We start from the raw sequence: 24,457 nt of genomic DNA on the forward strand, positions 1-24,457 counted from the left end.
TGCAAGATACTCATTTCACATACAGTTCTTTTTGATTGCACTCACAAAATGGAAAAAACTTTCCTGTCAATCCATTATTATTTTAAAACTACAAAAAGCACTTTTACAGTATAGCATTTGAGGCAAAAATAAATAAATCTTCCAACACACATGACCCCGTTCAAATGGCTTTATTCAAGATTTGCATATATCACTATGGCTTTTGAACAGAAGAGGTTAAACGTTAATTATTACTGACATGCCGAATGAAGAGATCAATCCATACAAAGGGCTCTATGTATGAAGCAGCGTAGGGTTTGGATTGTCCAATCACATTATAATACAGGGAGCCCAAAAACAGGTTTACCTAAGGTTATGTGTAGAAAACTATTTTGTTGCTAAGGCCTTTTATTGACATGAACAACTTGGAATTGGGTTCACTCAGTGAGCATGTTGGTATGATCCCTCAGTAAGCATGTTGGTATGATCACTCAGTAAGCATGTTGGTATATTCATTCAGTAAGCATGTTGGTATATTCATTCAGTAAGCATGTTGGTATGATCACTCAGTAAGCATGTTGGTATATTCATTCAGTAAACATGTTGGTATATTCACTCAGTAAGCATGTTGGTATGATCACTCAGTAAGCATGTTGGTATGATCACTCAGTAAGCATGTTGGTATATTCACTCAGTAAGCATGTTGGTATGATCACTCAGTAAGCATGCTGGAATATTCACTCAGTAAGCATGTTGGTATGATCACTCAGTAAGCATGTTGGTATGATCACTCAGTAAGCATGCTGGAATATTCACTCAGTAAGCATGCTGGTATGTTTTTAAAGGGGGGTTTGGGTTAGATTAGGGGTATGTGGGTGGTGGGTTGTAATGTTGGGGGGGTATTGTATGTTTATTTAAATGCAAAAGAGCTGTTTTCTTTGGGGAATGCCCTGCAAAAGGCTCTTTTAAGGGCTGGTAAGGTAAAAGAGCTGTTAAATTTTTATTTTAGAATAGGGTAGGGCATTTTTTTATTTTGGGGGGCTTTGTTATTTTTTTTAGGGGGCTTAGAATAGGTGTAATTAGTTTAAAATTCTTGTAATCTTTTTTTATTTTTTGTAATTTAGTGTTTGTTTTTTTTGTAATTTAGTTTAGTTGATTTAATTGTAGATAATTGTTGATAGTTTATTTAATTAATTTATTGATAGTGTAGTGTTAGGTTTAATTGTAACTTAGGTTAGGATTTATTTTACAGGTAATTTCTCTTGTTAAGTGTATCCAGTCCACGGATCATACATTACTTATGTGATACAGAGTTAGTACTGGCATTTCTAAGGTCGCATGGATGGAAGGTGAACGAAAAGAAGAGTTCTCTCTTTCCACTCACAAGAGTTCCCTTCTTGGGGACTCTTATAGATTCTGTAGAAATGAAGATTTACCTGACAGAAGACAGGTTAACAAAGCTTCAAAATGCATGCCGTGTCCTTCATTCCATTCAACACCCAGTTGTTTTGGCTGGTTGTTGGTTTTTGCTACATATTTGTAGTTTTAGAGTTGATGAGGTGTGGATATGGAATATCAAATGGAGACAAATATTGTTGGTTGTGTTGGGATAGAGGAATACATTCTATCTAGGGTCTTTGAGCGGGGGATGCAGGGGAGCAGATGGATCCTTTTGTTTGTGTGTGGGACGGGTGTATATCTGAATTTTGGAGGTTTTGTGAATTGATCGATGTGGTGTTGCGGCACTTGGGGATTGTGGTTTGTTTTGTCTTGGTATTGTCATGTTTTTGTTTTGAAGGTGAATTGTGGAGGAGTTTTTCGCTTGTTCTGTCCGGGGTCCAGTTTTTTCTACGTGTTTGGCTGGCGACCTCCGTGCACGCCTTTGTCCCTTTTGCGGATTGGGCGCCTGGTCTCCATAACTTTTTCACTTTATACACCTTTCTATCTGGGAAGTAGATAGTAGGAGAATAGGGCAAGGGATATTAACTCTTAAGCGCTAGTTTATTTAACCCCCTTTTTTTGCTGATAATATTAGGGCCATGTCAGAAACTGCATCACAATTTGCAGAACATGAGGACGGAGAGCTTCATTCTGCGGGTGACGGTTCTGATCCAAACAAACTGGATTCAGATATTTCAAATTTTAAATTTAAGCTGGAAAACCTCTGTGTATTACTAGGGGAGGTGTTAGCGGCTCTGAATGATTATAACACAGTTGCAATACCAGAGAAAATGTGTAGGTTGGATAAATATTTTGCGGTACCGGCGAGTACTGACGTTTTTCCTATACCTAAGAGACTTACTGAAATTGTTACTAAGGAGTGGGATAGACCCGGTGTGCCGTTCTCACCCCCTCCGATATTTAGAAAGATGTTTCCAATAGACGCCACCACACGGGACTTAGGCAAACGGTCCCTAAGGTGGAGGGAGCAGTTTCTACTTTAGCTAAGCGTACCACTATCCCGGTGGAGGATAGCTGTGCCTTTTCAGATCCAATGGATAAAAAGTTAGAGGGTTACCTTAAGAAAATGTTTGTTCAACAAGGTTTTATATTGCAACCTCTTGCATGCATTGCGCCTGTCACGGCTGCAGCAGCATTTTGGTTTGAGTCTCTGGAAGAGACACTTGAATCAGCTCCATTAGATGAGATTACACACAAGCTTAAAGCCCTTAAGTTAGCTAACTCATTTATTTCAGATGCCGTAGTACATTTAACTAAACTTACGGCTAAGAATTCCGGATTCGCCATTCAGGCACGCAGAGCACTGTGGCTAAAATCCTCGTCAGCTGACGTTACTTCTAAATCTAAATTGCTTAATATACCTTTCAAAGGGCCGACCTTATTCGGGCCCTGGTTGAAAGAAATTATCGCTGACATTACAGGAGGTAAAGGCCATGCCCTGCCTCAAGACAGAGCCAAACCTAAGGCTAGACAGTCTAATTTTCGTTCCTTTCGTAATTTCAAAGCAGGAGCAGCATCAACTTCCTCTACACCAAAACAGGAAGGAGCTGTTGCTCGCTACAGACAAGGCTGGAGACCTAACCAGTCCTGGAACAAGGGCAAGCAGGCCAGGAAACCTGCTGCTGCCCCTAAGACAGCATGAATCGAGGGCCCCCGATCCGGGAACAGATCTAGTGGGGGGCAGACTTTCTCTCTTCGCCCAGGCTTGGGCAAGAGATGTCCAGGATCCCTGGGCGTTAGAGATCATATCTCAGGGATACCTTCTAGACTTCAAATTCTCTCCCCCAAGAGGGAGATTTCATCTGTCAAGGTTGTCAACAAACCAAATAAAGAAAGAGGCGTTTCTACGCTGCGTACAAGATCTTTTATTAATGGGAGTGATCCATCCGGTTCCGCGGTCGGAACAAGGACAAGGTTTTACTCAAATCTGTTTGTGGTTCCCAAAAAAGAGGGAACTTTCAGGCCAATCTTGGATTTAAAGATCCTAAACAAATTCCTAAGAGTTCCATCGTTCAAAATGGAAACTATTCGGACAATTTTACCCATGATCCAAAAGGGTCAGTACATGACCACAGTGGATTTAAAGGATGCTTACCTTCACATACCGATTCACAAAGATCTTTACCGGTATCTAAGGTTTGCCTTTCTAGACAGGCATTACCAGTTTGTAGCTCTTCCATTCGGATTGGCTACGGCTCCGAGAATCTTCACAATGGTTCTGGGTGCTCTTCTGGCGGTACTAAGACCGCGAGGAATTGCGGTAGCTCCGTACCTAGACGACATTCTGATACAAGCTTCAAGCTTTCAAACTGCGGTAGCCAAAGCTTTTTGACCTCTCCTCTGACCAGAATAAACGACAAACAGGGAAGACGTTTGTCGAAAATCCTTAGTTGCCTGTAGATAAAATTTCAGGGCACGGACTACATCTAGATTGTGTAGCAGACGTTCCTTTTTCGAAGAAGGATTAGGACACAAAGATGTAACCACAATCTCTTGATTGATATTCCTGTTAGTGACCACCTTAGGTAGGAACCCAGGTTTAGTACGCAGAACTACCTTGTCTGAATGAAAAATCAGATAAGGAGAATCACAATGTAAGGCAGATAACTCAGAGACTCTTCGAGCCGAGGAAATCGCCATTAAAAACAGAACTTTCCAAGATAACAACTTGATATCAATGGAATGAAGGGGTTCAAACGGAACCCCCTGTAAAACATTAAGAACTAAGTTCAAACTCCATGGTGGAGCAACAGTTTTAAACACAGGCTTGATCCTAGCTAAAGCCTGACAAAAAGCTTGAACGTCCGGAACTTCTGACAGACGTTTGTGTAAGAGAATGGACAGAGCTGAAATCTGTCCCTTTAAGGAACTAGCGGATAAACCCTTTTCTAAACCTTCTTGTAGAAAAGACAATATCCTCGGAATCCTAACCTTACTCCATGAGTAACTCTTGGATTCGCACCAATATAAGTATTTGCGCCATATCTTATGGTAAATCTTTCTGGTAACAGGCTTCCTAGCCTGTATTAAGGTATCAATAACTGACTCAGAAAAACCACGTTTTGATAAAATCAAGCATTCAATTTCCAAGCAGTCAGCTTCAGAGAAATTAGATTTTGATGTTTGAAGGGACCCTGGATCAGAAGGTCCTGTTTCAGAGGTAGCGACCAAGGTGGACAGGATGACATGTCCACTAGATCTGCATACCAAGTCCTGCGTGGCCATGCAGGCGCTATTAGAATCACTGATGCTCTCTCCTGTTTGATTCTGGCAATCAATCGAGGAAGCATCGGGAAGGGTGGAAACACATAAGCCATCCCGAAGGTCCAAGGTGCTGTCAAAGCATCTATCAGAACCGCTCCCGGATCCCTGGATCTGGACCCGTAACGAGGAAGCTTGGCGTTCTGTCGAGACGCCATGAGATCTATCTCTGGTTTGCCCCAACGTCGAAGTATTTGGGCAAAGACCTCCGGATGAAGTTCCCACTCCCCCGGATGAAAAGTCTGACGACTTAAGAAATCCGCCTCCCAGTTCTCCACTCCCGGGATGTGGATTGCTGACAGGTGGCAAGAGTGAGACTCTGCCCAGCGAATTATCTTTGATACTTCCATCATTGCTAGGGAGCTTCTTGTCCCTCCCTGATGGTTGATGTAAGCTACAGTCGTGATGTTGTCCGACTGAAACCTGATGAACCCCCGAGTTGTTAACTGGGGCCAAGCCACAAGGGCATTGAGAACTGCTCTCAATTCCAGAATGTTTATTGGTAGGAGACTCTCCTCCTGATTCCATTGTCCCTGAGCCTTCAGAGAATTCCAGACAGCGCCCCAACCTAGTAGGCTGGCGTCTGTTGTTACAATTGTCCAGTCCGGCCTGCTGAATGGCATCCCCCTGGACAGATGTGGCCGAGAAAGCCACCATAGAAGAGAATTTCTGGTCTCTTGATCCAGATTCAGAGTAGGGGACAAGTCTGAGTAATCCCCATTCCACTGACTTAGCATGCACAATTGCAGCGGTCTGAGATGTAGACGTGCAAAGGGTACTATGTCCATTGCTGCTACCATTAAGCCGATCACCTCCATGCATTGAGCTACTGACGGGTGTTGAATGGAATGAAGGACACGGCATGCATTTTGAAGCTTTGTTAACCTGTCTTCTGTCAGGTAAATCTTCATTTCTACAGAATCTATAAGAGTCCCCAAGAAGGGAACTCTTGTGAGTGGAAAGAGAGAACTCTTCTTTTCGTTCACCTTCCATCCATGCGACCTTAGAAATGCCAGTACTAACTCTGTATCACATAAGTAATGTATGATCCGTGGACTGGATACACTACAAGAGAAATAAATTTATCAGGTAAGCATAAATTATGTTTTTGTAATTATTTTAACTTGGCAACTATTAAATAGTTAATAACTATTTAATAGCTATTGTACCTGGTTAAAATAAATACAAAGTTGCCTGTAAAATAAATATTAATCCTAAAATAGCAACAATATAATTATTATTTATAGTGTAGCTATATTAGGGTTTATTTTACAGGTAAGTATTGAGATTTAAATAGGAATAATTTATTTAATATGATTTATTTTATTTTGTTAGATTTAAATTATATTTAACTTAGGGGGGTATTAGGGTTAGGTTTAGACTTAGCTTTAGGGGTTAATACATTTATTAGAGTAGCGGCGAGGTCCGGTCGGCAGATTAGGGGTTAATACTTGAAGTTAGGTGTCGGCGATGTTAGGGAGGGCAGATTAGGGGTTAATACTATTTATTATAGGGTTTTTGAGGCGGGAGTGAGGCGTATTAGGGGTTAATACATTTATTATAGTAGCGGTGAGGTCCGGTCGCAGATTAGGGGTTAATAATTGTAGGTAGGTGGCGGCGACGCTGGGGGCGGCAGATTAGGGGTTAATAAATATAATATAGGGTCGGCGGTGTTAGGGGCAGCAGATTAGGGGTACATAGGGATAGCGTAGGTTGCAGCGGTGTACGGAGCGGCAGATTAGGGGTTAAAAATAATATGCAGGGGTCAGCGATAGTGGGGGCGGCAGATTAGGGGTTAATAAGTGTAAGGCTAGGGGTGTTTAGACTCGGGGTACATGTTAGGGTGTTAGGTGCAGACTTAGGAAGTGTTTCCCCATAGGAAACAATGGGGCTGCGTTAGGAGCTGAACGCTGCTTTTTTGCAGGTGTTAGGTTTTTTTTCATCCCAAACTGCCCCATTGTTTCCTATGGGGGAATCGTGCACAAGCACGTTTTTGAAGCTGGCCGCGTCCGTAAGCACCGCTGGAATTGAGAGTTGAAGTGGCGGTAAATATGCCTGTACGCTCCCTTTTTGGAGCCTAACGCAGCCCTTCTGAGAACTCTCAATACCAGCGTTGTTTAAAAGGTATGGGGGGAAAAAGCATGCATAGCTAACGCACCCCTTTGGCCGCAGAACTCTAAATCTAGGAGTAAGTAAGCATGTTGGTATGATCACTCAGTAAGCATGTAGGTATTATCACTCAGTAAGCATGTTGGAATATTCACTCAGTAGGCATGTTGGTATGATCACTAACTAAGCATGTTGGTATGATCCCTCAGTAAGCATGTTGGTATGATCCCTCAGTACGCATGTTGGTATGATCCTTTAGTAAGCATGTTGGTATGATCACTCAGTAAGCATGTTGTTATGATCACTCAGTAAGCATGTTGGAATATTCACTCAGTAAGCATTTTCGTATGATCACTCAGTAAGCATGTTGGTATGATCACTAAGTCAGTAAGCATGTTGGTATTATCACTCAGTAAGCATGTTGTTATGATCACTCAGTAAGCATGTTGTTATGATCACTCAGTAAGCATGTTGTTATGATCACTCAGTAAGCATGTTGGAATATTCACTCAGTGTCATGTCTAAATCCATTCCACCTTACACAGCGTATCTAACCTGTCATACCACCTTTTATTTCAATTAAGCTGATCAGGTTTCCTTATTTAATCTCCTTGTAACCAAGATGCATTGCTGGTTTATTGAAGTTTATTGCCAAAGTAAAGCAGCTCAACTCCTTACCTAGAGTACCAAAACAAGATTCTCCTGATCAGAGAAACCTTTTGCCGTTACAAGCAGCTCCTGCTTCAAGCTGCCACAGCCGCTGACGTCACCGTAGCGCCGATTCACGCTACCGCTCTGACGCACTCTCCTTGTCTAAACAGACTGCATACAGACTCCCAGCTACACGGAGCCATTACCACGTTGCACGCTCACTAATCCCTGCAAGTATTCTACCTACCCGCACCTGGGATTCCTCTCACAGGCTCAGCTTCTGAATTAAGGTTCTGTATATAGAGTGCTTAAGTCTGTTTACTCATTTGACATTACTCTTTAAACAACAGTTGAATTGAAGGTAAAACTCCTGTTTGTGTCTGTGCAGTTTGGGTTCCATATTTCACCTGTCACCAGTGAATCTGTCTTTACAGACTTATACTATTTATGTTTAACCCTAACGCTTCCTGTTGCACTATATAAGACCTGCCTAAGATAAAGCTCATTAGTACTACTCATATTATTGGGTCTTATCCCTCAGGCTAAATTAAAACAAGTGATTAAGTTAGTGTTTATCTTACTAGCAAGCACACTTATTAACTTGTAACACTCCACAATTATTTATCCTGTTTAGAGGTCTTAAAAGTTTACTTAAATACTTGCTGCATATCACAGAGATTTACATATTATCACGAATCATTACATAATAAACCAGCCCTATTAAAATGGAGCCTTCTGATGTGACCCCACAACTACACAGCCTTAACCAACGTTTAGATAATCTGACCCAGGCTTTTAGAGAGCTGCAAGTAGAGAACCAGAGCCTCAAAGCCTGTTTTAGGGAAGTTTTATCTAACAGAAATACCGGAAATGACCACCAGGCTGAACCTCAGGTCTCATATCCAGAGAAGTTTTCTGGTGATCGCTCCACTTTCAGACAGTTTAGAAATGCCTGTCTACTATTGTTTGACTTACGTCCCAGGACCTATGCTACTGACCGCAGCAAGGTGCTCACTATATTGTCCTACTTGAGGGGAGAACCTAGGGCCTGGGCAGATTCATTTTATGAGACACAGGATCCTATCCTAAACTCTTTAGAAGCATTCCTCAAAGCTTTGTCTACCCTTTATGACGACCCCTATCGGCAAGTTACTGCAGAAGGTAAACTAAGAAACCTCAGGCAGCTAAAAACACCGGTAGAGGAGTATATCACCCGCTTTAAGATCTGGGCCAGGGATTCCCTCTGGAATGAGGTCTCTTTAAAAAACCAGTATCGCCTAGGATTGGCGGAGGACATTAAGGACGAACTAGCCAGGGTAGGCATACCAGACCGCCTTGAAGACTTATACGCTCTTACTATCACTATAGACCGTAGGCTTAGGGAGAAGAGACAAGAAAGAAACCCTTCTACTACTCCTGTTCGCAGGGTTTTACCCACACCTCCTACTTCCAGTTCTTCAGCTGAACAGCCTATGGATATCAGTTTCCTCAGAGGACCTCTTTCCCCACAAGAGAAGGCTAGACGCCGTACACTCAATCTCTGTATGTATTGTGGGGGGACTGAACATACTGTTAAAGAATGTCCTTTACTCACAAAGCAGAAGTTAGGTAAGGCACTCTCAACTAAACATTGCTTACATACAAAAACCTTATCTACCACCTATCTTACTTTACCCTTACTTTTGCAGTGGGACCGACACAGGTTAAACTGTAACGCCATGATTGACACCGGAGCATGTGCAAACTTTATTGATTTAAGTTTAGTTGAAGTTAATAAAATACCTTTTTTGTTCAAAAGCACACCTATGCCTCTTAAAGTCATTGATGGTACACCATTAGCATCAGGTCCAGTCTCTCAACAAACCATCCCTCTCCTTGTTACATCTACTTCTGGTCATTCTGAGACTATCTCTTTTGATATCATCTCTTCTCCAATTTATCCTATCGTTCTGGGTATCTCTTGGCTCAAAAAACACCAACCTACGGTTCATTGGGATTCTCTCACCTTATCATTCTCATCACCTTACTGTACTTCCACCTGTTTTCCTAATTCCAACTTACTTTCCACAACTACTCCTATCATTCCTTCTCCTTATCTTGACTTCTCTGAGGTTTTCAACAAAAAGGAGGCTGAAACATTGCCTCCACATAGGCCATACGATTGCCCCATTGACCTTCTCCCTGGGGTAACCATACCCTATGGGCATATTTACCCCCTCTCAAGACCCGAATTAATCCATCTAAAGTCTTACATTGCTGAGAATTTAAAGAAGGGGTTTATCCGTCCATCCACTTCCCCTGCCGGAGCCGGCATCTTTTTTGTTAAAAACAAGGATGGGTCCTTACGTCCCATAATTGATTATTGGGAACTCAATAAGCGTACTGTAAAGAACCGATACCCACTACCTCTCATCCCAGAATTGATTGAGAGGTTAAGAGGCGCAACTATATTCACGAAACTGGATCTAAGGGGCGCATACAACCTTGCTAGAATAAGGGCCGGAGACGAGTGGCTGACGGCATTTAGGACCAGGTATGGTCTTTTCGAGTATACCGTTATGCCGTTCGGTCTCTGTAATGCTCCGGCAACATTTCAAAACTTCATTAATGACATCTTTAGGGATATTCTTGACACTTTTCTGGTGGTCTACCTTGACGACATCCTAATCTACTCTTCTTCTTACTCAGAACATATCAATCACGTCAGGCTTGTACTATCCAGACTACAGACACACAAATTGTATGTTAAGCTGGAAAAATGCCTTTTCCATGTCAGTCAGGTTTCCTTCTTGGGCTACAATATTAGTAAAAGTAACATCATGATGGAGGACAGTAAAATTACAGCTATCACCTCCTGGCCAAGACCCTCCAATATAAAAGATGTCCAACGTTTTTTAGGCTTTGCAAATTTTTACAGACGGTTCATTAAAGATTTTGCAGCCATCACCAAACCCCTCACTAATTTGACCAAAACCACTTCTGCCTTTCAATGGACTTCCCAGGCACAGAACGCCTTTGATCTCCTAAAATCGCGGTTTATCACATCCCCAGTTCTACAACTACCTAATAGCAAAGCACAGTTTGTCCTAGAGGTGGATGCATCAGACTACGCTATCGGCTCCGTTCTCTCACAAAAAGCTTCTCCAAAAGACTCACTCCATCCAGTATGTTACTTTTCCAGACTTCTGACACCAGCGGAGTTGAACTATCCGGTTGGTGAAAAGGAGCTTTTGGCCATTAAGTCATCTTTCGACCAGTGGAGACACTTATTGGAGGGCGCAGAACAACCCATAGTGATTTACATGGATCATAAGAACTTGCAATACCTCCAGACCAACCGTACGCTCTCAGCCCGTCAGCTCCGCTGGAGTCTTTACTTTTCCCGATTCACCTACACCATCACTTACCGTCCTGGAACAAAAAATGGGAAGGCTGACGCCCTCTCTCGTAAGGATGCTAGACCCCAGACAACCCCATCCTACTCAACTATTATCCCCAAGTCCCACATCATAGGTCTCCTCTCCAAGGATTTTGCTGAACTAAAAACCCAACAACAGCTGGATACAACAAAATCTTCTTACCCTCTCTTACCTGATGACAACGGACTTCTCCGCAACCACTCCAAACTTTATATACCTCCTTCGCTCCGCAATAAAGCCCTATCGCTCTCCCATGACTCTTCCTTAGCTGGTCACTTGGGTATACACAAGACCCTAGATCTACTTCGCAGATATTTCTGGTGGCCATCTATGAGAATGTCTGTTAACAATTATGTCAAGTCTTGTACCATATGCCAGACTTGTAAACCGTCACATCAACTGCCTCTGGGGCTATTACAGAATTTACCTATTCCTGAACGCCCTTGGGCTAGTGTGTCCATGGACTTCATAGTGGACCTTCCAAAATCCGACGGCATGACTGTTATCTTTGTCGTTGTTGATTTATTCTCACGAATGGCACATTTTATTCCAATTGAATCACTACCGACTGCTCAAAAAACTGCAGAACTGTTCATCAAAGAGGTTGTTAGACTACATGGACTCCCAACATCCGTCCTCAGTGACAGAGGGTCACAATTCTCCTCCAAGTTTTGGAAATATCTTTGTCAATCTCTTTCTATCCAACAACATCTTACCACCGCATACCATCCGCAATCTAATGGGTTATGTGAGAGAACCAATCAATGGTTGGAACAATATTTGAGATGCTTTTGCTCCAACAAACAGGACTCTTGGCTATCTTTCCTTCCACACGCTGAATTCGCCTTTAATAACACTACCAACACCTCCACGGGGTATTCACCCTTTTATGCCAACAACGGACTCCACCCACGTTTTCATCCGTTACCTCCAACTGATACTCCTTGTCCGCAGGTTAATGACCTGATCAATTCTATCAAACAAACATTTACCGTAATCAAAGATAACATTCAGCAAGCTCAAGCCACCCAGAAACGCTCCTATGACCTCCGACATCGGGCTCCTCCCGTATACAAGGTTGGTGACCTGGTCTGGTTAGCCACTAAAAATCTCAGGATACCTACTCCTTGTAGGAAATTCAACAACCTTTTTGTGGGGCCTTTTCCCATCATCTCCATCAGCAGCCCTCTCACGGTCACTCTGCAGTTGCCCTCTTCCTACCGCATCCATCCAACGTTCCACATCTCCCTCATCAAGCCTTGTGACACCTCCCGATGTCTGCCTCTCCCTTCACCGTCTTCCCCGGCACCTGATCCTGAGTATGAAGTTCACTCTATCTTGGACTCTAGGCGTTGCCATGGTCAACTTGAGTACCTAGTGCATTGGGCTGGATTCGATTCTTCTGAGGATTCTTGGGAGCCGGCCTCCAATCTCTCTGCACCCCGTCTGGTGTCCCTTTTCCATAGGCGCCATCCGGAAAGACCCGCGCCTTGACACCTTTGGGGTTCCTTTGCAGGGGGGATATGTCATGTCTAAATCCATTCCACCTTACACAGCGTATCTAACCTGTCATACCACCTTTTATTTCAATTAAGCTGATCAGGTTTCCTTATTTAATCTCCTTGTAACCAAGATGCATTGCTGGTTTATTGAAGTTTATTGCCAAAGTAAAGCAGCTCAACTCCTTACCTAGAGTACCAAAAAACAAAACAAGATTCTCCTGATCAGAGAAACCTTTTGCCGTTACAAGCAGCTCCTGCTTCAAGCTGCCACAGCCGCTGACGTCACCGCAGCGCCGATTCACGCTACCGCTCTGACACACTCTCCTTGTCTAAACAGACTGCATACAGACTCCCAGCTACACGGAGCCATTACTACGCTGCATGCTCACTAATCCCTGCAAGTATTCTACCTACCCGCACCTGGGATTCCTCTCACAGGCTCAGCTTCTGAATTAAGGTTCTGTATATAGAGTGCTTAAGTCTGTTTACTCATTTGACAATACTCTTTAAACAACAGTTGAATTGAAGGTAAAACTCCTGTTTGTGTCTGTGCAGTTTGGGTTCCATATTTCACCTGTCACCAGTGAATCTGTCTTTACAGACTTATACTATTTATGTTTAACCCTAACGCTTCCTGTTGCACTATATAAGACCTGCCTAAGATAAAGCTCATTAGTACTACTCATATTATTGGGTCTTATCCCTCAGGCTAAATTAAAACAAGTGATTAAGTTAGTGTTTATCTTACTAGCAAGCACACTTATTAACTTGTAACACTCCATAATTATTTATCCTGTTTAGAGGTCTTAAAAGTTTACTTAAATACTTGCTGCATATCACAGAGATTTACATATTATCACGAATCATTACACTCAGTAAGCATGTTGGTATGATCACTCAGTAAGCATGTTGGTATGATCCCTCAGTAAGCATGTTGGTATGATCACTCAGTAAGCATGTTGGTATGATCCCTCAGTACACATGTTGGTATGATCACTCAGTAAGCATGTTGGTATTATCCCTCAGTAAGTATGTTGGTATGATCACTCAGTAAGCATTTTGGTATGATCCCTCAGTAAGCATGTTGGTATGATCACTCAGTAAGCATGTTGGTATTATCCCTCAGTAAGTATGTTGGTATGATCATTCAGTAAGCATGTTGGTATTATCCCTCAGTAAGTATGTTGGTATGATCACTCAGTAAGCATGTTGGTATGATCTCTCAGTAAGCATGTTGGTATGATCCCTCAGTAAGTATGTTGGTATGATCACTCAGTAAGCATGTTGGTATGATCACTCAGTAAGCATGTTGGTATGATCACTCAATAAGCATGTTGGTATGATCCCTCAGTAAGCATGTTGGTATGATCACTCAGTAAGCATGTTGGTATGATCACTCAGTAAGCATGTTGGTATGATCACTCAATAAGCATGTTGGTATGATCACTCAATATGCATGTTGGTATGATCCCTCAGTTAGCATGTTGGTATGATCCCTCAGTAAGCATGTTGGTATGATCCCTCAGTAAGCATGTTGGTATGATCCCTCAGTAAGCATGTTGGTATGATCCCTCAGTAAGCATGTTGGTATGATCCCTCAGTAAGCATGTTGGTATGATCCCTCAGTAAGCATGTTGGTATGATCCCTCAGTAAGCATGTTGGTATGATCCCTCAGTAAGCATGTTGGTAATATCTTGTAATGTTCAGAATTCAATATAGGATGAAAATATCAAAAATATTTTGATCGACCCAAGTAACAATCAGCTCTAGATTCTTAAAATTACCTATAACAGGTGACTAAGCACATATTCCTCCCTTTATTGGTTTAGATACAGGGGTAGATTTATCAAGCAGCGGATTTTGCAATCTCACCATAAACAAGAGTTAAGAAGCAGCCGTCGTAAGACCTCTGCTCCTTAACTCATCCACCACCTCTGAGGTGGCAAACTGCAATCATCCCGATCTGATACGATTGGGATGATTGACTGGCCGTGAATATACAGGGGGCGGCATTGCACAAGCATTTCACTAGAAATGCTTGTGCAATGATAAATCGATGTTGGGCGGACATGATTCGCTACAGCGAATCATGTCCGCCTGCAAGTTGATAAATCGGCACCACCTTGCATTATGGTCCAGAGCTGACATAAAGTATGTATTGAACCCCTTTAACAATAGTACAATAAGAAAATGCTTTAATGCAATAGAGTATTTTCTTCTTGCAGCTTTGTGTCCTTTTACAAAGTATTTAACATTGTAGGTGACTTATATATAGATTCAGTAAATAGGATACATATGACAAACATAAAGTAAAATCATTGTCTATAACCCAGTTATCATTCACATGTTAATAAATATAAATATAATATATAAGCATATTATAGTAATGGATGTCAAATCCAATGTACTATTGAAACCCCAGTAGCTGTTACCTTATTCGTGAAATTGAGAGGTTATATAACTGTATATGTTGAATGATCTCATCAATGAGCCTGTCTGTCATAGCATCAAAGTCTGCAAATGTATCGGTCTGAAAGAACAAGCAGAAAAAACAGATGAAAACAACATAAAAAATGCAAATACAATAAAATGTGCTCATTTTAAACAGTAATACTTTGAAGGGTTTTGAAAAGTATTATTTTGTTCCGTCTTTCAGTCAATTTAAAAAGATTAATATGTGTAAGGTTTTTCTTCTCAGCCAGTGAGTATTAAAGTTACATGAAACACTAAATTACAAGTGAAATGCTATTTAAATGTGCACTTATAAAGGGGCAAATTTGCCCGTTTATGGGTGCACGTTAAATAACCAGCCATTACAAACAGCTGGTCAATGCTACTGCTAGCTTGTGCTAGAATTCATTAAACAGAGATCAGATCTCTGGTTAACAAAAAAAATATCCTCCAATTTCCCCCAAAATAAAATGTACAGTTCAATAATAAAATGTTATTAAAAATAACTGCACAAAGCAGTTATAAGGAGTTAAAGTGAGGGGATCTGAGGTGTTAGAAAAAAAACGACACTGGAAAGTGCCTTTACATAGTTGTCTACGGGGACGTTTTATCACTGTTAATATATAAGTATATGCTTAGATGCATATATATTTATGTGTTATTATGTGTATATAAACATATCAACACATAAATATATATGTAAAAAGGTAAGGATAGAGTCCAGCACTAAAACCCAACTTATTATCAAGCAGTGTGCCAGTCAGTTTATTTTTTTATTAAAAAAAAGATAGATTTTTTTAAAATAAAAAACTATAATGCCCTACATTTTGAGGGCATTTGAGGCACTTTTAGAAAATGAACCAGAGATCAGATCTGGTTAATATTCTGAGTGCTTGCGAGCTTGCGGTAGCAATAACCATCCACTTGTAATGGCTGGTTAATTATTGCATTTGTGGGAGTGCAGTAATGTAGCCCTTAGTTTTTAATATCCCTTTAATTCATGAGTATGACAGCCCTATTGAAAATCAAGAAGAAAAGCAAATACTCATGAAATTTCCATGAAATACAGGTACCTGCTATTCAAAAGCACACATAACAGCAAAAACAACATACTAATTGCTGGTGTTTATGGATATTTTTTAACAAGCAATTTAAATTTTGCATAAATATTTCAATTAGAGTAAATTACATTGAGCCGTCATTAGGTTTGCGTGAGGTTGCAAACCGTTAAATATGCTGTCGGAAGCAATTTCGTTTATCGACTGCTTCCGATGGTGCATTATACCTCAATCTCGGCAGCCGGGGTCCGTCCGTCGAAAATATTTTCGCATCCAATAGAAAGTTTAAGAAGCGGTTAAACAATAACTTAGACCAGGTATCCAATGAAAGTGCAAACGTTAATACATTGTTGGATGCTGTCGATACATTGAGAAAAAATACCCCAAGCTCAACTAGGTTTAAAAGAGGCCTTTTTCCCATTTAAATAGTAAAAATTGCAAATAATGTAAGTGTTTTAATGTAGAAATAAATTATAATATGTAATATTTATTGTTTTCCCATGCACTTATGTTCTTATAGAAATATCAGTATGTATTTACATATAATATTATATGCAAGCATATATCTACAAAATTCAAACTAGACCTATGCTAGGGCAGCAATACATATTACATATATTAATAAAGTGGGAAATATAATTACAACAAAAATTGTATTTGCTTTATTGCTTATAGTTAAAAAAAAATGTATTATAAATAAGTGTATCTCTTTAGAGGTGATCGATCACAGGTCAAGTTACCATAGCAACTAATTGATTTTCAAGAAATCCGACGTTGGATGGAAGCTTTAACACAACATTAAGTTACACCTAAACAAAAAGTGCAACTTCACACATTGCACAAAATATTTAAATGGAAACTAGGTACTAAAATTGAGTCGTAAACTACATTTAGCTGTCAGCAACTTCGGTATCTTACGGCTCAATGGAAACGAGCCCAAACACAGTGACTGGGCTTCAGAATGGGTAAACAATACATCAGCTGGCTCCAAAACCTGCAACATCACACGGACTAAGTATAATGACTTTACAAATTACTGTTACTACAATAAAATTCATTTTTTTATTCATAATTATTCAGAAGTGGTGCTTTATGATTTTCTGCAACTGCACACCTCTTTCTAAAGGCCCCACAATCATTTTTCTTATCAGAATAAAACATTTAGATTACAAGTAGAGTACTAATTTATTGCGTTACTGTAAACAGGAAAATGTGCTCCAAAAAATCAGATCTCTGGTTAATTTTCTAAGGCCTAGATTTGGAGTTTGGCGGTAGCAGTGAAAACCAGCGTTAGAGGCTCCTAACGCTGGTTTTAGGCTACCTCCGGTATTTGGAGTCACTCAAAAAAGGGTCTAACGCTCACTTTTCAGCCGCGACTTTTCCATACCGCAGATCCCCTTACGTAAATTGCGTATCCTATCTTTTCAATGGGATTTTTCTAACTCCGGTATTTAGAGTCGTGTCTGAAGTGAGCGTTAGAAATCTAACGACAAAACTCCAGCCGCAGAAAAAAGTCAGTAGTTAAGAGCTTTCTAACGCCGGTTCATAAAGCTCTTAACTACTGTACTCTAAAGTACACTAACACCCACAAACTACCTATGTACCCCTAAACCGAGGTCCCCCCACATCGCCGCCACTCTATTAAAAATTTTAACCCCTAATCTGCCGACCGCCACCTACATTATCCTTATGTACCCCTAATCTGCTGCCCCTAACACCGCCGACCCCTATATTATATTTATTAACCCCTAACCTGCCCCCCACAACGTCGCAGCCAGCTACCTACAATAATTAACCCCTAATCTGCCGACCGCAAAGCGCCGCTGCTTAAGTTATCCTTATGTACCCCTAATCTGCTGCCCCTAACACCGCCGACCCCTATATTATATTTATTAACCCCTAATCTGCCCCCCACAACGTCACCTCTACCTGCCTACACTTATTAACCCCTAATCTGCCGAGCGGACCGCACCGCTATCATAATAAAGTTATTAACCCCTAATCCGCCTCACTAACCCTATAATAAATAGTATTAACCCCTAATCTGCCCTCCCTAACATCGCCGACACCTAACTTCAAACATTAACCCCTAATCTGCTGACTGGAGCTCACCGCTATTCTAATAAATGTATTAACCCCTAAAGCTAAGTCTAACCCTAACACTAACACCCCCCCTAACTTAAATATATTTTTAAATCTAACGAAATAAATTAACTCTTATTAAATAAATTATTCCTATTTAAAGCTAAATACTTACCTGTAAAATAAATCCTAATATAGCTACACTATAAATTATAATTATGTTATAGCTATTTTAGGATTAATATTTATTTTACAGGTAACTTTGTAATTATTTTAACCAGGTACAATAGCTATTAAATAGTTATTAACTATTTAATAGTTACCTAGTTAAAATAATAACAAAATTACCTGTAAAATAAATCCTAACCTAAGTTACAATTAAACCTAACACTACACTATCATTAAATTAATTAAAATATCTACAATGACCTACAATTAAACCTAACACTACACTATCAATACATTAATTAAATACAATATCTACAAATAACTACAATGAAATAAACTAACTAAAGTACAAAAAATAAAAAAGAACTAAGTTACAAAAAATAAAAAAATATTTACAAACATAAGGAAAATCTTACAACAATTTTAAACTAATTACACCTACTCTAAGCCCCCTAATAAAATAACAAAGCCCCCCAAAATAAAAAATGCCCTACCCTATTCTAAATTACTAAAGTTCAAAGCTCTTTTACCTTACCAGCCCTGAACAGGGCCCTTTGCGGGGCATGCCCCAAAGAATTCTGCTCTTTTGCCTGTAAAAAAATAAACATACAATACCCCCCCCCAACATTACAACCCACCACCCACATACCCCTAATCTAACCCAAACCCCCCTTAAATAAACCTAACACTAAGCCCCTGAAGATCATCCTACCTTGTCTTCACCATACCAGGTTCAGCGATCCGTCCTGGCTCCAAAATCTTCATCCAACCCAAGCGGGGGCTGGCGATCCATCATCCGGCGGCTGAAGAGGTCCAGAAGAGGCTCCAAAGTCTTCATCCTATCCGGGAAGAAGAGTAGATCCGGACCGGCAACCATCATCTTCCAAGCAGCATCTTCTATCTTCATCCGATGAGGACCGGCTCCATCCTGAAGACCTCCACCGCGGACCCATCTTCATCCGGCGACGTCCAACTGAAGAATGACGGTTCCTTTAAGGGACGTCATCCAAGATGGCGTCCCTCGAATTCCGATTGGCTGATAGGATTCTAGGAGATAGGAGATAGATTTCTGGTTGCTGCTTTGGTAAAGCTATTTTCAGGGTTAAAGCAAAATTCATTATCATTATGGGGGAGATAAAAAACTGAGATTAAAATCCTCCATGTCTCAAAATTAAATCAATGTAAATATTTGCATAGGGAATTAGCACATCTAGGCAAGATTCCCTGCTTGCTTTTTCCCAGAAATACTCCATATACTATGTTACCAATGCACAAGAGAATTCTGGGTAAGATATGAAAATTGGATATGCAAATTCTCAGTTTTTTTGCTTCAAATACTGTTTTAACACAGCGATCCTTTTAACAGGATTATTGCAGCAATCCAGAAATCACTCACTAGACAACCTGTTTCATTCTTTTTGGAACTCATTAGTAAGAACGTAACAGGCTGTCTAGTGAGTGATTTCTGGATTGCTGCAATAATCCTGTTAAAAGGATTGCTGTGTTAAAACAGTATTTGAAGCAAAAAAACTGAGAATTTGCATATCTAATTTGCATATCTTACCCAGAATTCTCTTGTGCATTGGTAACATTGTATATGGAGTATTTCTGGGAAAAAGCAAGCGGGAATCTTGCCTAGATGTGCTTATCCCCTATGTAAATATTTACATTGATTTAATTTTGAGACATGGAGGATTTTAATCTCAGTTTTTTATCTCCCCCATAATTTTAATGAATTTTTTGCTTTAACCCTGAAAATAGCTTTACCAATGCAGCAACCAGAAATCTGTCTCCTACTGATGAATTCCAAAGAGAACGAAACAGGCTGTCTAGTGAGTGATTTCTGGATTGCTGTATTCTTCCTGTTAAAAGGATCGCTGTGTTAAAACAGTATTTGCATATCTAATTTGAATATCTTACCCAGAATTCTCTTGTGCATTGGTAACATTGTATATGGAGTATTTCTGGGAAAATGCAAGTGGGGAAGCTTGCCTAGATGTGCTAATTTCCTATGCAAATATTCACATTGATTATATATATATATATATATATACAGTATATATATATATATATATATATATATCTTGTTGTAAATATAATATAGGTGTCGGCGGTGTTAGGGGCAGCAGATTAGGGGTACATAGGGATAATGTAAGTAGCGGCGGTTTACGGAGCGGCAGATTAGGGGTTAATAATAATATGCAGGGGTCAGCGATAGCGGGGGCGGCAGATTAGGGGTTAATAAGTGTAAGGTTAGGGGTGTTTAGACTCGGGGTACATGTTAGAGTGTTAGGTGCAGACGTAGGAAGTGTTTCCCCATAGCAAACAATGGGGCTGCGTTAGGAGCTGAACGCGGCTTTTTTGCAGGTGTTAGTTTTTTTTTCAGCTAAAACAGCCCCATTGTTTCCTATGGGGGAATCGTGCACAAGCACGTTTTTGAGGCTGGCCGCGTCCGTAAGCAACTCTGGTATCGAGAGTTGAAGTTGCGTTAAATATGCTCTATGCTCCTTTTTTGGAGCCTAACGCAGCCTTTATGTGGACTCTCAATACCAGAGTTATTTTTATGGTGCGGCCAGAAAAAAGCCAGCGTTAGCTACGCGGGTCCTTACCGACAAAACTCTAAATCTAGCCGTTAATGTGCCCCAATCACCCCCAAAATAAAGTGTGATGTTTGTTTTAAATATATTAAAAAAATAGCATTTTTTAAGTAAAATAACTGGCACACAGCAGTTATGAGGGCTGAAAGTCAGCGAGTGTGGGGTGTTTAAAAAAATGTGTATGGTGAAGTGTGTGTTCTCTGTAAATATATATGTATATGCTTATATGTATAAGCATATGTGTATGTATATATACACATATAAACATATACTGTATATGTATATATTCATATACATATATATTTAAATCTGCAGCCCATCGCTGAGTGACTTACCCCCTTCACTGTGGTAGGTTCTCAGCTGTGTCTCACGGCATGAGAACAAGGCTCCTATTGCAGCCTATGGAAGCGTGCTCTTATGAGCGCAATGCTTCCGTGCATTGCAAATGCGAGGTCTAGTTAGCATTGCACCTAACTTGTAATACCAGTGCAAATGTTCTTCACATAGAAGAATATGTGCTATTTATTCATAAATATATACACTATATATATATATAATTCATTAAAATTATGGGAGGGATAAAAAACTGAGATTTTGTAAAAAAAAAACTTTTTTGACTGTGAAACATCAGTCTGCTAGTGTAATCTATAAGCAGTTGCCTGTCTGCCTGCCAACGTGTGTGTCAGACCCACTTGCCAACTAGTGCCACCACTCATATCTGTTGTAACAGTAGTGTAAATTTAAAAAAAAAACTTTTTTGACTGTGAAACATCAGTCTGCTAGTGTAATCTAATAGCAGTTGCCTGCCTGCCTGCCAGCGTGTGTGCCAGGCCCACTTGCCAACTAGTGCCACCACTCATATCTGTTGTAACAGTAGTGTAAATTTTGTAAAAAAAAATTTTTTTGACTGTGAAACATCAGTCTGCTAGTGTAATCTAATTGCAGTTGCCTGCCTGCCAGCGTGTGTGCCAGGCCCACTTGCTAAGTGCCACCACTCATATCTGTTGTAACAGTAGTGTAATTTTTTTTAAAAAAAACTTTTTTGACTGTGAAACATCAGTCTGCTAGTGTAATCTAATTGCAGTTGCCTGCCTGCCAGCGTGTGTGCCAGGCCCACTTGCCAACTAGTGCCACCACTCATATCTGTTGTAACAGTAGTGTAAATTTAAAAAAAAAAAAACTTATATATCTAAAAAAGAAATATCTAGAAAAAAATTATATATCAAATCTATCTATTTATCTATCAAATCTATCTAACTATCTATCGTATCTATCAAATGTATATTGCATCTATTGATCTATCTAATCTACGTATCTATCTATCTATCTATCAAATCTATCTATCTCGTGGCCGGACTGTTTTGTGACAGCCACTTGTGTTTCGGCCAAATGTCCGTCGGACAAATGTCCGTTGGCCAAATGTCCATCGGCTAAAAGTCCGGCCATGATTGCACGCGCAGTGCCCCAAATTTGAAGTAGGAGGACCGACCAAGCATCTTTTTCCATCTCCCGGTTCCTAAAATCCATGCCATATACACGTCCCCTGGTGCCGCAACTGCCTCTGGGAACCTTACCATGGGTCCCAGACCGCACGTCTTGTAATTCTCTGTCTGGGAAATTATATATCTATCAAATCTATCTATTTATCTATCAAATCTATCTAACTATCTATCGTATCGATCAAATGTATATTGCATCTATTGATCTATCTATCTAATATATGTATCTATGTATCTATCAAACCTATCTATCTCGTGGTTGTGCAAATGGACTGTTTGCGGTTGTTTGCGGTGTGTTAAACGAGGAGTTTGGTCTGTCACTGTGAAGCGGGCGTAACCCTTACCCTACCTGATCGATGCAACATCATACCTGATGTTTTAAAGCACGTTATTCCAAACAATTTAGGAATGTTAGGTGATTTATGCCCTTTATGGCTTAAAAACAGACTCTGCATCAACTATGTAATTTTCAGTGGGAGTTTTGCCATGGATCCCCCTCCGGCATGCCACAGTCCAGGTGTTAGTCCCCTTGAAACAACTTTTCCATCACTATTGTGGCCAGAAAGAGTCCCTGTGGGTTTTAAAATTCGCCTGCCTATTGAAGTCAATGGCGGTTCGCCCAGTTCGCCCGTTCGCGAACAGTTGCGGAAGTTAGAGTCCGCCGTTCGCGAACGGAAAATTTTCAGTTTGCGACATCACTAGTGCTCATGCACGATTTCCCCATAGACATCAATGGGGAGAGCTGGCTAAAAAAAAGCCTAACACCTGCAATGACAGAGCGTAAAGCTCCGTAACGCAGCCCCATTAATGTCTATGGGGAAAGAAAATGTATGTTTAAACCTAACACCCTAACATAAACCCTGAGTCTAAACACCCCTAATCTGCCACCCCCGACATCGCCGAAACCTACATTACACTTATTAACCCCTAATCTCCCTCCCCCAATATTGCCGCCACCTACATAAATGTATTAACCCCTAATCTGCCGCCCCCAACATCGCCGCCGCCACTATACTAAATTTATTAACCCCTAAACCTCTGGCCTCCCACAACACTAACACTAAATAAATATATTAACCCCTAAACCTAACCCTAAGTCTAACCCTAACCCTAACGTAACCCTAACCCTAACACCCCTAACTTTAATATAATTAAAATAATTCTAAATAAAACCTACTATTAATAAGTAAATAATTCCTATTTAAAAATAAATACTTACCTGTAATAGTTACATTGTAGCTAGCTTAGGGTTTATTTTTATTTCACAGCTAAGTTTGTATTTATTTTAACTAGGTAGACTAGTTAGTAAATAGTTATTAACTATTTACTAGCTACCTAGTTAAAATAAATTCAAATTTACCTGTAAAATAAAACCTAACCTGCCTCACACTAACACCTAACATTACAATAAAATAAAATAAATTAAATTAAAAAATACATTTATCTAAATTATAAAAAATAATAAACACTAAATTACACAAAATAAAAAAAGAAATGATCTCTTTGCGGCCTATACTGAGGAGGAACAACCAGCGTCTTTATTACACCGCATGGCATACGGCTGCATTATACCTAAGGCCATACATCTCGCAGAGAGGTGAGAGACTTTCTGAAATTGTGACACGTCAAGTCATGCATATTAGCCCTTGAAGCTATACACTCTGCACATCGTTTTTAGCCTGTTTTATAGTGGCAAATTTCTACTGTTCATAAGGATGCATTATTTACTCTTACCACAAAGCGGACTTAACTTATGGGACATTTTGTGAAGGAATAGTGTATAAGTACTACTGTACTCCCTAGTTTGCTGGAGGTTTGCACAGATATTATTCCTGTGACACACTCTTTAAAATAGGACAGGTACACCACAAGAGAACAATCTGGGATTTACAGGGTAAACTCCTTTTTATTCTGCCTGTGTCCACACACTGCTATACCTTGGGACTTTATTATACCAACTATTAGGTGGGGCCTGAGTCTTTTGTTACTACATCAGATCAGCATAACAGAGACGTTAAGATTATTTTCTGAAGGGGTTTCACAAACTCTGGCTAACAACAGCTATAGTGCTCTTTACAGCATCCAAGGGTGACAGATTATTAGCTGCAGATGGCATCTAAAAGATCTACTAAAGCAGATAAATTGCTGAAGACACCAGCACATAAAACATCTTCTGTGGCCTCTTATTTTAATTCAGCAGAGAGCCCCACTATGCCTAC

At 40.3% G+C, this 24,457-nt stretch overlaps 1 protein-coding gene across 1 annotated transcript in view; it reads right to left on the bottom strand.

Moving 5' to 3' along the window:
* FAM135B (family with sequence similarity 135 member B) overlaps window positions 1-24,457 on the bottom strand; it is a 292,460-nt gene that overhangs the window by 59,749 nt on the left and 208,254 nt on the right. Inside the window, exon 15 of the mRNA XM_053715380.1 lies at window positions 14,816-14,913. Coding sequence (XP_053571355.1) covers window positions 14,816-14,913 — 98 coding nt within the window. The remainder of the gene's footprint in view (window positions 1-14,815; window positions 14,914-24,457) is intronic.

Source organism: Bombina bombina, chromosome 5 (assembly GCF_027579735.1).
Source record: "Bombina bombina isolate aBomBom1 chromosome 5, aBomBom1.pri, whole genome shotgun sequence".
NCBI lineage: Eukaryota > Metazoa > Chordata > Amphibia > Anura > Bombinatoridae > Bombina > Bombina bombina.